At 36.2% G+C, this 14,704-nt stretch overlaps 3 protein-coding genes across 3 annotated transcripts in view; 2 read left to right on the top strand and 1 right to left on the bottom strand.

Moving 5' to 3' along the window:
- Window positions 1-4,553, top strand: part of LOC120418697 (WD repeat-containing protein 75) — a 31,439-nt gene extending 26,886 nt beyond the window's left edge. Inside the window, exon 4 of the mRNA XM_039581162.2 lies at window positions 4,168-4,553. Coding sequence (XP_039437096.1) covers window positions 4,168-4,530 — 363 coding nt within the window. The 3' untranslated portion in view covers window positions 4,531-4,553. The remainder of the gene's footprint in view (window positions 1-4,167) is intronic.
- A 4,254-nt stretch (window positions 4,554-8,807) lies between these two features.
- LOC120418710 (uncharacterized) lies at window positions 8,808-12,236 on the bottom strand. Its single transcript, XM_039581178.2, has 2 exons — window positions 10,200-12,236; window positions 8,808-10,136 (listed from the first exon to the last, which is right to left on the bottom strand). Exon 2 carries the CDS (start codon window positions 10,106-10,108, stop codon window positions 8,864-8,866), a length of 1,245 nt encoding a protein of 414 aa, XP_039437112.1. The 5' UTR covers window positions 10,109-10,136; window positions 10,200-12,236; the 3' UTR covers window positions 8,808-8,863.
- Window positions 12,237-12,998: 762 nt separating this feature from the next.
- LOC120418709 (uncharacterized) lies at window positions 12,999-14,694 on the top strand. The gene has a single exon (XM_052706880.1). It carries the CDS (start codon window positions 13,263-13,265, stop codon window positions 14,508-14,510), a length of 1,248 nt encoding a protein of 415 aa, XP_052562840.1. The 5' UTR covers window positions 12,999-13,262; the 3' UTR covers window positions 14,511-14,694.
- Window positions 14,695-14,704: the final 10 nt, after the last annotated feature.

The raw sequence follows: 14,704 nt of genomic DNA, 5'->3' as shown, positions 1-14,704 counted from the left end.
TGGATTAGATTTGATCAGAGCAACATTTATTCATTATTCGCACTAAGCAAACATTCCGGATGTTGACCATTATAATCTCGAAACCGCGTGCTCTAGTTTCCTGATAAAAACAATTTCACTAAAAATTAAAGGGAAATAAAGGCAAAAAATAATATTGATGGAAATTTTAATTTTCATTAAACAAAAACTCGTGCAATTGATTTAACGTAGTATAACGTTTATTTTTGCTTTCATTATCAAAATGGGCTTTTAATCATACAACAAATTTTGAATTAATAGCCACAAAAAAAATAATAGCCTTAGTTAAGTATAAAAAATCTCCGATTTTTTGTTATTTTGCTGCATTTCATATCTCAATATAAATCCATAATAAAAAATACAAACAACATGTAGAGGAAATTATTGTATATTTGTTAGATTAAACATTGCGTTCTATTTCTGTTCTATTTCTATTCCAAAGCATTTGGAACCTGTCGATAGAAACTTGCTTCCTTACTTTTATTGAGGTATTCCTTACTTTATTTCAGTTAAAAACGCTTTTTGGTAGCAACATGCCATTCTCCTGTTAATAACAATTAAAAAAGTTTTACAAAAACTTTTGAGCGGACACGCCAGCTCGTCTTGGAATCGTTAAACAGCCAAGAGCATTCGTACCATAAAGCGCTCAATGAAAATCTAACGCGCACTGAAAGTTCTTCCAAGCAACCGCCAACCTGTTCGAATTTCTCCATGCACGGGTTCCCATACAAGGTATCCAAAAAATACACTGAAAATACTCCCATTTGTACACGCTGGACGTATGAATGTGGTAGTTCAGGGTGTGCATGAAAGTTTTTGGACAGTCGACATAAAAGCGCGCGAGCCGAGACGCGAGCATGGAGAGAACAAAGTTCAAAGAGAGAGAGAAAACTCCATATTTTGCTCTCTCCATGCTCGCGTCTCGGCTCGCGGGCTTTTATGTCGACTGTCCAAAAGCTTTAATGCACACCCTGAACTACCACATTCATACCGTCCAGCGTGTACAAATGGGATTATTTTCAGTGTATTTTTTGGAGGCCTTGTATGGAGAAATCCGAACAGGTTGGCGGTTGCTTGGGAGAACTTTCAGTGCGCGTTAGATTTTCATTGAGCGCTTTATGGTACGAATGCGCTTGGCTGTTTAACGATTCCAAGACGAGTTGGCGTGTTCGTTCAATTATTTTAATGAACATAATTTAATTCTTACTTCATATAAAAAATCAAAATGATCACCTGTCCTATGAGCAGGTTGAACAGGTGGACGCGACGCCTCTGGAGACATTGAAGATTGGACATCTGGTTGCTGAGATACAGCTGCTTAAAGAAAAAGAAACAGGAAAATTGAAGTTTTCTAAATCTCACCAGAACAACCCACCATTTTCAAATGTCGATATCTCAGCAACTAATGGTCTGATTTTCAATGTTAAAATATGAAACATTCGTGAAATTTTCCGATCTTTTCTAAAAAAATATTTTGAAAAAAAAATAAATCAAGACCAACATTTTAAAAAGGCCAAACATAAAATATTACGCCCTTTTGTAATGTCAGTCTCAAAATATTATTTTCGAAAAGATCGGAAAATTTCACGATTTTTTCATGTTTTAAAATTTTTTAGAAATGATCACTCATGGTCAATATTTTTAAAAATCGAAAAATTGCTAATATTTCACTAAAATTAAACTTTCGGCGGCTATATCATGACAACAGAGCCCTTAATCAACAAATCTGTAAAGTACTTTTCGATTGGAAATTCAATTTTACTTAAAAAATTACGTCAAATTTGTTTTTGCATAATTTTTTTTTCCAAAAATCACTATTTTTTCAAAAATTCATAACTCAGCGGCAGATTTTTTGACCATGTTTCTCTATTGCTCAAAAGTTGCGGGTTTTTGTCCCCTATATATAAAAAAAAATCGAAAATACAAAAATACGTATTTTGGGAAATTGAGTTTTTGTGAAAAAATGTTAATTAAAAACCGGCAATTTTTTTCCGTGTACCTATTTTTTCTCAATAGTCCTCAACAATACCTACAACTTTGCCGAAGCCTTGATCAGAAAATTCACTCAAAAGTTACAGCTGTTTGAATATTTACATACCATTTTTGTATGGACAGCAGCCAAAATTGTATGGAGACTTTTATGGGTGAACCAATGACACAAAATAGCTTCTTTGGTCATAGGGAAGGCCCCAACAAAGTTTGAGCCAAATAAAAAAATAAAAATAAAAACTATTTCCGGTTTTGGTAGAGAATTGCTCAGATGTTGATAGCAAGGTTGTTAATCGATAGAATTATCGTCTTAATATTATCGTCTAACGATAACGATAAAGGTTATCGTTATCGTCGTGGCGATAACGATAATCTATCGATATCGTTATTTCGATTCTACCGGCAATAATCTTATCGAATTAGAAAAAAATAGTATTTTGAGAAAATACGGTATTTTGAGAAAATTTTAGTACTTCATTCAAAGAACTTTCAAACAGTGAAAATGCATGCTAAATTTCGAATCGTTTGATACCCATATTGCAAATTATAAAAATTTTAGTATTTCCAAAAAATACGGTATTTTGTGATTTTTAGTATTTATGCTATAAAACTTACCATATTATCAAAAAAAAAAAATACTGAAAGGAAACTTGAAAATTCAACATAATTTGGTTGGTTTTAGTCTCGATAATTTTATCGTTAACAACCTTGGTTGATACCAATGTCGGCTGTCACAATATTTAGCAATCTGAACATTTAGATCGGATTTTCTGATCAGATGCCAAGTCTTCGGCAAATTGGAGATATTGCTTAGGACTTCTCAGAAATATATAGTTGCACCTTCAAAAAATATCAATTTTTTTATTTGACTATTCACACAAAACATCAAATTGCGTAAAATACATTTTTTTTATCTCATTTTTGGATATGTTTTAAATGAAAAAGTTTAGTCAATGACGGAGTAGCAACTATGGGTAGACAGCATGGCTATGCTAGTTGTAAAATGAAATTCGTTATCAAACGTATTTACATAAAATTTCATATCGACTATTTTTTACATTTTTCGAACATTTATTTATTTATTTTTTTTTTTTGGCAACACGCAAAATAAACGTTGACCAATTTGTGCCATAACTCAAAAGATGCCATTTTTTGTCATGATCAAAAAATGAGAATTTTCATAGATGGTTATTTCGCGCAATATTTTTTTTAGACTGTAAATATTTTGTTCAGTAGAGTTTTAAGCAATGCCAAAGATACCAAATTTAACAGAAAAAAAATCGTTCTCACGATAGAAATTTTTGAATATTTTAATAGCATTTTTGTATGCACAGCTGCAAAATGACGACTTGAATGGACGAACTAATGATGCAAAATGTCTTGTTTGGTCATAGAAAAGGTACACGCAAGGTTCACTCAAATAAAAATATTCATCAAATAATCGTTGTCCGAAGTTAAAACAAAGAATTGCAAAAAAATAAAAAAAAATATAAAAATTGAAAATCGAAAAATATTTGCAACCGCCTTATCAATTTTTCATAAATCATTTTTTTTTTTCATAAATTCATTGATATTTTGCAAGTTTTCGATAGAAGCATAACTTGGTGTCCAAAGCAGTTCCAGATTTTGGGGAAATTTTAAAAGGTGAGCGGGAAAAACCTGAAATACAATTAGCAATGGCCTTATCGAAGAAACAAAACTGATGCTCTTCTCGCCTGCCTATTTAATTTTGCTTTTTTATAATTTCAGAAATAAAATATTTTTGTTTGAAAGATTATAAAAATTGAATCTCCCTGAACATGCAAATCATTTTTCAAAAAAACAAATGCGTATAAAAGCTGAGAACAAAAATCATTCAAACTTATTCGGGAAGATTGGTCTGTAATGGTACATAACATAATAAAAATAAGTAATTTTAGAACCAACTTAATGACGTCATTGTTTGTTAAGAACGTCACATTATAAATAATTTTAGACAGATTACGTCCTGCTGCGGTTTGTCGCTGCATTTGAAATTCACATTTCTTTATTGATACATCAGTTCATATAGCTTCGCAGCCAGCAGGATACCTGCTCACATTCACCACACATACCTGTCACCAACAGAGCGCGCATCTAACGATGGAAAACTTTCCTGTCTCTCCAATTTTTTTCCCGCAGATCGTCGGATCCTCCGCACACATGATGGCCCCGATCAACCTTCTCTGCAAGGACTTTCTCAAATCGCTGCTGCTGGTCGACGAGCGACGACGTCAACGTGACCCGGCGGAAGTTGGTGGTGACTCACATCCAGTCCAATCCACCTCGAAGCCTAGCGGTGACAACGGGCAGGACCAGGAAGATGACGAAAGTGGCTCGGATAGTGAGGCCAGTGGAAAGCAGCGGGTCAAGCTGGCTGCCCGGAAGGCGGCCCTCGAGGCGATCGAACGGGCCAAGATGCGACCGGCGACGAGGACGGAACAGCTCGGCCAGGATGATAAGCTGCGGAAGCTGCTGGAGGAGGGAGTGGAGATTGAGTTTTGAGCTGGGGGAGCTGGTGTGGCTTGGAGTGGAGCGAAAGTGAGTACATTTATTACATTTAATAAATTTTGATTGTATATTTCAAAGTGAGAGGGGACTTTCTTGGGAATAGGATTGAAAGAAGGCCCTTGCTTTAACTTATAACCATTTTATGAATTTGTTCAATACTGTTTGATAAGTTGTATAATTTAAAATTTGATTTGACTGCAAAACAATAAAAATCTTTAACATTAATTTACTGTAAGTATTCATTGAAGAAATATTTACAGTTATCAGGAAAATCCATATTTTCACAAAAAAAAACTAGATTATAAGGATTGCTATGCTCGAGAGAAGATATGAGAATTGAACTTAACTCTTAGAAATTATATTCGAAATAAAACATTTGATTTCATTTCTGGGGGGCGATTCTAAATACTTTTTAAGGTAAATTCTGGGGTCCAAAATTGTTTTGGCTTCTCTCAATTATAGTTTTTGGAATTTTTGACAAGTTAAAATTTACAGTTTCTAAATAAGAAGATTAGAGAAGCATTGGTTTATTCGAACTTGAACATTGAACATTCAATGTTCAAAACAATTTTGAAATTTTCAAATGCTTTTTCTGATTAGTTTATATAATATTATAAGTTAAAAATTGTCCAAAAGTGATCGATTTGCCGGGAAATTTTTCCCGGGATTTCCCGCTCGTCACCCTCTAGTCTCCGTACAATTTCTCGGGCTGTTCATATTTATATTTAAAAATCTGTATCTTAAGATGGTATTTACTAATCGATTTGGAATCTTGAAGCAAAGCTGCAAGTTATAATGATGATTAAAAAAAAGTTAAACGGATAAAAATTAATTTTCAGAATTAAACTTTTTCTCGGTTAAATTTTGAACATAATATAGTTTTTGGAAAATATCTATCATATGGTCAAACCAACATTTAAAGATTAAAAATTTCATGCACAAATTTGTAAATTTTTAAATAATGTACACCGTTATATACTTAAAATGTAGATAATAATTTTTTTAAGCAATTTAAAAATATTTCATGAAGCGCTCATGCCAAAAAATGTGTTGGTATTGCTAAAAAAATTTACTACAGTTTTCCTTCCAAGCCTTAGTTGATCGGAAACTATATTTCAATGTAATTTTTTTTGCTCTTTTCGAAAAAATAATTTAAAATATCATTTTAAAAAGTTACAAACACTTATATTCGACATTTTGAAGATTTAGAAAATTCACATTTTTTTTTTCTTTGCCCAACAATGTCCTTCGCAGCGGTCATGTCTATAACATAAACGCCTAAACTTTTTTTCTCAACAAAATCTGATTTTTTTATTAATTTATTCTTATTTCTCTTCATTCTCATAAATTTCTTATAAGGCCGATGCAAATATTTAAAAAAGTTTTTGTCCCTCGGCCCAGGCCGAGGTCAAGGGGGGGAGGGGGCAAAAAAATAAAAAAATATAAAAATTTAAATAACAAGCCATAGTCTTCACATTTAAATGAAAAAAGTGTTTTAAAATGCATTTTACACTAGTTCAGTTGTTTTGCAATCATTAGTTTTCAAAAAATCTAAGATCTGACAAAAACAAAAATTGAATCGAAAAAAAAGATTTTGCATCGAAAATTTTCAAAAAATCTTAAGATTTTTTAAAAATCCCAAACATGCTAAAAATTATTTTAAACGCAGGAGAATGTATTTTAATTTGATTTCAGCTGGTTGCACTTGAATTTTCATTGAAATTTTGAAGTTTATTGTAAAAATATTTTTTTTGCCCCCTGATTTTCGGGCCAATTTTGAAGGGGGGGTGACAAAAACTTTTAAAAATATTTGTACCAGCCTAAAGGAAAAGAAATAAAATTTTCTAAGTATTCATGGAATTATACGTAAATACTACTACTGTTTTAAAATATTAGATTAGCTAACCAAGGGGCCATTCGTAAATAACGTGAACAATCAAAAAGAGGGTGCCAAGAAAATATGATCCCCTGCTCCTTAAGCGGAAATTTTTTTTTTTGTTTTTTGGGTTATTTTAAGCATCTGTGTGAATTTTGAGCGAAATTGTTTAAGATTAACCCAATGATACATGAGTTTAGGCGTCATCCATAAAGTATGTCACGCTCTAGGGGGGAAGGGGGGGTCTGAGCAAGTGTGACATTGCGTGTTATAAGTATAGGAAAAGCGTGACAAAGGGGAGGAGGGAGGGGGGGGGGGTAAATTTTGGCTGATTTTAGCGTGACGTACTTTATGGATGAAGCCTTAAGAGCGAGTTTTTCACCGATGTGAAACAGGTCGTATCGAGGTGCTCCGATTTGGATGAAACTTTCAGCGTTTGTTTGTCTATGCATGAGATGAACTCATGCCAAATATGAGCCCTCTACGGCAAAGGGAAGTGGGGTAAAACGGGCATTGAAGTTTGAGGTCCAAAACACATGAAAAATCTTAAAATTGCTCGCATTTCCGTAAAACTTCTTCAATTCCAACTCTCTTAGATGCATTCGAAAGGTCTTTTAAAGCCCTTCAAAATGTGCTATAGACATCCAGGATTGGTTTAACTTTTTCTCATAGCTTTTGCAAATTACTGTTAAAAATGGATTTTTTTAAAACCTTAATATCTTTTTGCAACAGCCTCCAACACCCATACTCCCATAGGTCAAAAGACAGGTAATTTCATGGACTATAAGCTTACGGTATTAACTTTTTGGCTAATCGCAGTTTTTCTCATAGTTTTACGATTTTTCTAAAACAAACATTTTACAACGTTAGTTTTTGCTCTGTAGGCCTCCATAGAGGCACTTTTTGGTCTCAATTTTGACATATTCGGAATCCTCAGAAAATTTTACATTAGATTGAGGTGTTGGAATTTTGAATTTGATTGGAAAAAATGGCATTTAGAATTAATTAAAATATTATTTAGAATTTTGTCGCATTAGGGGTAAACAAGTTTTCGCCTACTTGATACAGCATTTGACGTATGGATCATAGGGTAAATAAGATCTATTTCTTTTTTCAAAAATGTTTTATTTAATTATTTTTTAAATCAAAATTACAACTCCAATACTTCTAACTTACGTGAAATTGACCGAGGATTCCGAATATGACAAAATTGAGACCAAAAAGTGCCGTCTGCTTGGCCTACAGGGCTGCCTGACGTATGGCGTCGCGGTGTTCATAAAGCTTTCATAGCATGCTAAGGAAAATTTGATGCTTTTTGGGGGAAAACCGTTGATTTCGGAGACATCGGATTGTTTGCCGATGCGCCAGGTCTAGGGACAACGAATCCATATGCTCTCTTCGGGATAATGTTCTCCACACCATTCCCCATAGGCCTGACCATACCAGAAGTTGGCGCGTGATTTTCCCAGACCTGTAGGAGCGTTTGAACAAAATTTCCAATTTTCCCATAGTAATTCCCATGTAAACTTTAACCCTGATGCGCGCAGCCAGTTTACAACCAAATGAGCTGATATTTGGCATGAAAGTCCCTATGGGCATGCCCTACAAGGGGAACCATACTAAAACTTGATCCGAGAACTTTTTGAAAAACGTACCCACCCTAATATTTATCCACAAGGGGGAGGGGATCTAGAATTTAAAACAAAATATCACGTTGTTTATGGAAGGTCTCTTTACTGAACTTTGTTTTTTTTTTATTTTAATGCATCATAATTCTTTTTAACTTAAAAAAAATAATTCTTTTTAACTTGATATAAATAACTATGAAAATCCCTAATATTGTTCAAAAGGATTGTGACTTTTGAACATTTGAATTTTTAATGACACATCACAAAAATCTTTAAAATAGGTACTAGAACAAAAAAAGAACTGTAAGTAGTTGTTGCTGTTGTTGTTATTTCATTTATTTCTGGCAACTTTAACCTTCTTAGTCATTCGCTGCCCGACTGTAAGTCAATATCATTCATATGAACCACTTTTAATACATTTTACACATATTGATAATATTGATATATCATGATATAACTGTCAGATCTTTAAAGTAAAAAAATCTAAGAGCTTTTTGAAATTAATTTGATTGAAGCTCAGATTTCTGTCCAAAGATGTAAAATTAACTAACATCAAAAATCAAGATGTCTTAAATGTTGATTCTTACGGAAGTTTGAAATTCTTCAAATAGATCATAAAAACTGATCATCTGGCAACACTGACAGACAATTTCGGGATAGATATAAACATTTTATTTGTGAATTATGCCAAGTTGGTCGACAATTCATTTCGAAATCACCTATGGTTTGGCAACCATTTTTTAACCGAAGCCAGAATAAAACGAAGCTGCAATGTATCAATTTTATTCCCGTCAATTAAAATTTTTACAAGAGCTTAGTTTCCTTACACCAAATCGAACACTTCGTACAACGTCTCAACAATATCAACCACTCGAGAGCGATATTCTGCATCTTCATCGAACGCTTTCAGACATTTTTCTGTTTTGAACTTTTCATCAAACCGCTCAAACTGCTCCGCACTGGAAAATGTTTCGTCTAGCAAATTTCTCGGCAAAAGCGTGATATGATTGATGATGAAGCTGTCAATTGCTCCAGCTTTTTGGTAGAACTTGCAAGATTCCCAAAATTCATCCTTGGACAATATTTGCTCGATATTTAGACCGTGGCGAAGAAGTTCCGACTTTAGCGATTGGTAGTAGAATCCTTGTAGGAAAGTTAGGTGTTTCCTTCGAAAATCTCTAGTAGTTGTCAGTGCTGCCAGCATGTTGAAATCGTACGCTGGTGGGACGTAACGAGTTAGCTGGAAATCCACCAACAGACAGTCGACCGGAACTCCAGACTCGTTGTGTTGAAACATGATGTTGTTGTTCCAAAGATCGCCGTGGCTTACCGCGTTCCGGTAGACTGTTGAACTTTTGACCAACTCGAAGAGTTGACGGACGCTGTCTGGAATTTCACGGAGTAGTTCTTTCTTACGTTGTTCGACCTTCTCGTGATGTTCTATGACCGCACACAAAGTTTTGATGACAACTTCCAACTCCAACGTTCGAGCGTGGTTCTCCTCATTCACCCAGGCATTCTCATCCAAAATCCCTGGGAACGCTTCCACCAACGATCTCCCAAGTTGCGCTTCCAACGCGAAAGAAGCCGCGTGAAGTCGCGCCAGCGCTCGCAAAACCTGCTCCAGGTGGACCAAATCCAGCAACCCTCGGTTGCCGTCCAAAACCTTGAAACCCTCCACCCCGACGTTCTTGAACACCAGGAGTTCGTTTTCCTTCTGGAACAGACATTCCGGGCCGAACCGTCCAAATTCCAACAGTCGGGGCAGCAACTCCCGGAACAGTTCAGCTTCCTTTGAGAAGGCTTTCATTTCAACCAAATAAGCCGCCAACTTTGGAATCCTCGTCGGTAACTTTTTCGCGAAGAAGGTAATCTCACGACTTTCATCTTCACCAGAATCGATCACGATCGTCAGCAGGTGATGATCGCCCAGATAACCCGTCCGTTGTTCTTCAAAGGTGGTGACTCGGCAGGATTTTATGGTGAAGCTGGTTGAAGAATCTTTGAAATAGTGCTGCAGGATGGTTTGCCTATCAGCGTACGTGAGTCCGAGCTGGTCCTCCGACATGATCGAGTTTGACGATCACTGGTAATTCCTAAAAAAATCAATAATGCCTTTGATTTTATTTTGATTTGGTTGAAGCTACAGAGCAAATTACCTAATCATTAGGGGACATAAAACAAACTATTTACATTCTTGTGAGTGCTGCAGTGCACTAGCGACAGCTTTGTCATGATCGTCGTCAGTTTGAGAGAGTAATTCCTCTCTTTCGCTGTAGAGATAAGTGGTTTGCAATTTACTGCAATTGTGAGTAGTACCTGTAACTTCTCAGATGTACTAAGCTGTTGTAGACAAATGTCACATTTTATGAATTGTAATGACGGAAAATGTTTGAAAGTCAAAGAAAGCTTACTTTTTATATTTCGTTAAAAGTTCTGTTGCCCTTAACCTGTCTTTGTTTGACGATTCAGTTATAAACTAGATTTACATTACATAAATCCCTTAAATATTCGCTTCGCTTCGTATGGAGACGGTAATTTTGACGGATTGCAGATTGGATTTCATCAAGAGACAAGTAAAAGTGATTTGAAAGATAGAAATTGTTGATGCTCCACTTTTTAAGGGGATAACCCGAGCAGACGGAAATAACTTGGGAAGGTTAGTTATTGATATTGTGAGAAGATCGAAATATGTTATTGGGAAGATCGAATTAGTTGTTAAAATAACAAAAATCAATAACAAAGATTTGTTCGAAGAATAACTTAAACTGTTATTATGTTGTTATTGCAAAAACAAACCAATAACACAGAAGGAATGATGAAGAAATAACAGGAGTTGTTATTTTGAGCGGAGAGGTGGAGCAGCATAATAACAAAAAATGTTATTAAACTTGTATGTCTCCGTAACAAAAAAAGTTATTGTTTTGGTTTATTTGCCATTTGCAAATAAACCTGCAGTTGCCATAACTCTTCTGTACTAGTCAGGGCTGCAGAGTCGGGTTCCTTCAAGCGACTTTGAATCCATACTTTGGAGACAACTCCGACTCTGGATGCAGGATATGACGTCAACGCCGACTTCAGCTCTCCAAAAATACCCGACTTCACAGATTCCGACTACAAGTGAAAGTTGCTGAAAATTAGCTGAATCCGATGCCGTCTCCGAGGTCTCACTCCAGCTCGAACTTCAACGTCAGCTCCCACTTCCTCGCTTTTTGAAAATAATAACAGTTTTTGTTATTCACATTTCAAAAATTCTCAATAAATAAATCAATTCCCTTAGAGAATATAACAAACTTAAAAAAAACATTTTTCAAAAGTTAATTTTATCAGATTAATTTAAGCTTAAGGACCCCATTTCATGGTCAAATAAATGACCCCGACGAAAATGGTCAAAATTATCCCATAGTTCTAGAAAATTTTAGTAAAGTCCCTTAGGTTGTGTATCAAATAATTTAAAAAAATCAACTTTCAAAATTTCAACATTTTAGAAAAATTTTAGCTTAAGGACCCCATTTCATGGCAAAAGTAATGACCCCGACAAAAATGGTCAAAATTATCCCATAGTTCTAGCCAATATTAGCAAATTCCCTTAGGGGATATATCAAATAATTAAAAAAATCAACTTTCAAAATTTCAACTTTTTAGAATAATTTTAGCTTAAGGACCCCATTCATGGCCAAAATAATGATCCTGACGAAATTGGATGAAATTATCCCAAAGATCTAAACATATTCAACAAAGGAAACAATAATATCAGATTGTGTTTTGGACACTTAAAAACATTTCCATTTGTGCGATTTATATGGTAATTTTATTTCTAAATCAGAATACCAAACGAATAACAAATCTTGTTATTAGGAGAGTTTTTGAAATGTATAACATTTCCTCTTATTAGCGTGTTATTAAACGTTCTCAGTATAATATCACTTTAATAACAAATCTTGTTATTTTATCAGAAACTGTTATTATTTTTTCTCCTTGAAGTTGAACTTCAGGATAAAATAATAACACTTTTTGTTATTTTAACAGGATTTGTTATTGAAAAATTATTAATTGTGTTATTACCGTCTTCCCGGGAAGGGAAATTCTCCATAAAAGACTCTTTTGTTTGAAAAATTGTCCGCAAGGGGGAAAGTCATTTCCAATGAAAATGTCCATGTGGTTCATCCTGGATTTCGTATTCCCAGGTCATATTGGACCATACAAAGTTCCATAGATTTTACTTAAAAATGTGATTTATTTCTACAGAGTTTCCAGAACTTCAGTCTTCAAGTCATGTCTTACCAACTTTATAGCTTAACTGCTACTGAATATATATTTACTCTAAGTTTACTTGCGTGAAGCAAATGTTCAAAGTGCATTTCCGCGTATTATGATATGTCGTAATTTACAAGGTGCTAAACTAGATGAGTCCAGTACAAATCTTAATTTGAATTCTTCATGTGCGTGCGACATGTAATCTCAAAACAATTCTTAGTAATGAAATTGTAACGCATTATCATCAGGGAAGGTATTTGCCGATGGGCCTCCAAAAAGCTTTTTAAATTTATTTTCTTCCAGTTAAGGAATTTACTATAATCATGTATGGAGCACTTGTAGATATTTTACTAATGAACAACTTTGTAGAACATTGTTTTGTTCTAAACTGAATGCTGTTGACATTAGAGCGTAAACAAAAATCCCCTCACCATCGCGAGTGAGGGACGCCGATGGTGGCATTTTTAGACATTGTTTACGCTCTAGTGTCAACAGCATTCACTTTGGAACAAAACAATGTTCTACAAAATTGTTCGTTTGTTCAAAATCTACAATTGCTTCATACATCATTATAGTGAATTCTGTAACTGGAAGGTAATAAATCAAACGAGGGCTTCGCGATGGTTTTTTGCCATTTGCCTACCCTGATTATCATCATTAAATTCGGACTCCCAGTTCCGTAGACTTACGGAACACTACTTATTTCAATTATCTTAGTTACAGAAGCTGATTAGAAGGGTATTAGCTGAAATATAACCCCGTTATTACTCGCATGTCAACAGCTGATGACCTTACTATAAATTGAATGTGACAACGGTTGAAATCCAGCTTAGCGAACAATCCATCACCCGCGCGAGGTGAAATTTTCTAATACCGGTGATCCTTCTTGTCGTAAACTATTGTAAATCTTAAAAGAAAGTAGCATGTAACGGTATAGTTTCGCCACACTCCAAGCAGTACCAATAATGGCAACCAAACCATCCGACCTGGGCCTGGACGGTGCCGATCTTCAGGCGATCGTTCGCCGCCACTTTGGAAAGTCCGTTGCTCACTTCACGATCCAGAATGCCTCGGTTGAACCGTTCGGCGGTAGCCCCGAGGGATTCCTGGCGGAGTATTACGCGCTCAAGATCCGGCTGAACCTGAACGGATCCCGGATCGAAGAGCTGTCGCTGTTTGTGAAGGTCTTCCCCACGTCGGCGACGGCGTTGACCAACTTTGTGATCGAGACCAGGTGCTTCCGGAAGGAGACGAATTTGTATGAGAGGGTTATACCGAAGATTCAGGAATGCGTTCCGGGGGAGCACTTTATTCCGCGGCATTTGCTGACGAAAGAGGATCGGTTAGTCGTGCTGGAGAACGTGAGGCTGCAGGGGTACGATATCTTGAGGGAGGTTGGGGGATCGTTGGATTACGATCACTTGAGGGTTGCGTTTGAGGCGTTGGCGCATATGCACGCGGGGTCGGTACTGTTGGAGGAGAGGGAGTCCAAGGGATTGCCGGAGCTGTTTCCGGGTGCGTTGAAGGAGAACAGCTGGACGGGGGAGGCGGGAACGATCAGGACCAACGATATCGAGAACGCGATCGTGTTTTGGTGTGAGGTTATGCGAGTGGTTGAGAAGGATTTGGTGAAGTTGGCGAAGATCTGCGCTGGATTGCCTGGAGTTATGCGGAAGCTGTATGAATACGTGAAGCCTTCGGTAGTTTGGAGGAACGCCTTCAGTCAGGGAGATCTTTGGAACAACAACGTGATGTTCAAGCATGGTTTGAGAGGGGAACCTGTGGGATGTATTATTGTGGACTTCCAGCTAGCTCGGTACACACCGCCAGCATACGATATCAATCTGCTGCTGTCGTTAACGTCTACGAACGCGTTCAGATCAAAACATATGAACGCCTTACTGGATCACTATTACGAAGTCTTTGTAGGACATCTTTCCCAAAATGGTATTGACCCTTCAAAGATCTACACGAAGCAATCTTTTCTAGAAAGTTGCCGTTACTACCGACTTGGAGGTCAAATCCATGGTTGTGCCATTGCTCCGGAAGTTCTGCTAGCACAGACTTATCTAGACGAGATATTCCTTCTGTCCGAGGATGGTTTCATGACTCCGTCCAAGGTGAAGATCTGTTTGAAGGCATTCCAATTGGACGCGGTATACCGCGAACGAATGCTGGACTGCGTCCAGGAGTTGATATCAAGCATTTCTTGAAATTGTTACGAATCTTGTTTGTTAAATAAAAACAACTCTATTTTTAAGAAATTTTGTTTGATTAAGGTCGCCCTCAATCAGCTGCTCCATGAACTCGCAACAGCTGATTCAGCAGCACGCGTTTCTCTCTCTTCCTTTTCACAACTACACACCTGTTTGAATGGAACTCCGGTTGAATTCCTTCATTCTCTTCC

This window comes from Culex pipiens, chromosome 2, assembly GCF_016801865.2.
Source record: "Culex pipiens pallens isolate TS chromosome 2, TS_CPP_V2, whole genome shotgun sequence".
Taxonomy (NCBI): domain Eukaryota; kingdom Metazoa; phylum Arthropoda; class Insecta; order Diptera; family Culicidae; genus Culex; species Culex pipiens.
This window is presented reverse-complemented; position numbering and strand designations above follow the sequence as displayed.

Coding starts and splice junctions, on each gene's coding strand:
- LOC120418709 (XM_052706880.1), top strand. CDS start 13,263: ATGGCAACCAAACCATCCGACCTGGGCCTGGACGGTGCCGATCTTCAG.
- LOC120418710 (XM_039581178.2), bottom strand. CDS start 10,108: ATGTCGGAGGACCAGCTCGGACTCACGTACGCTGATAGGCAAACCATC.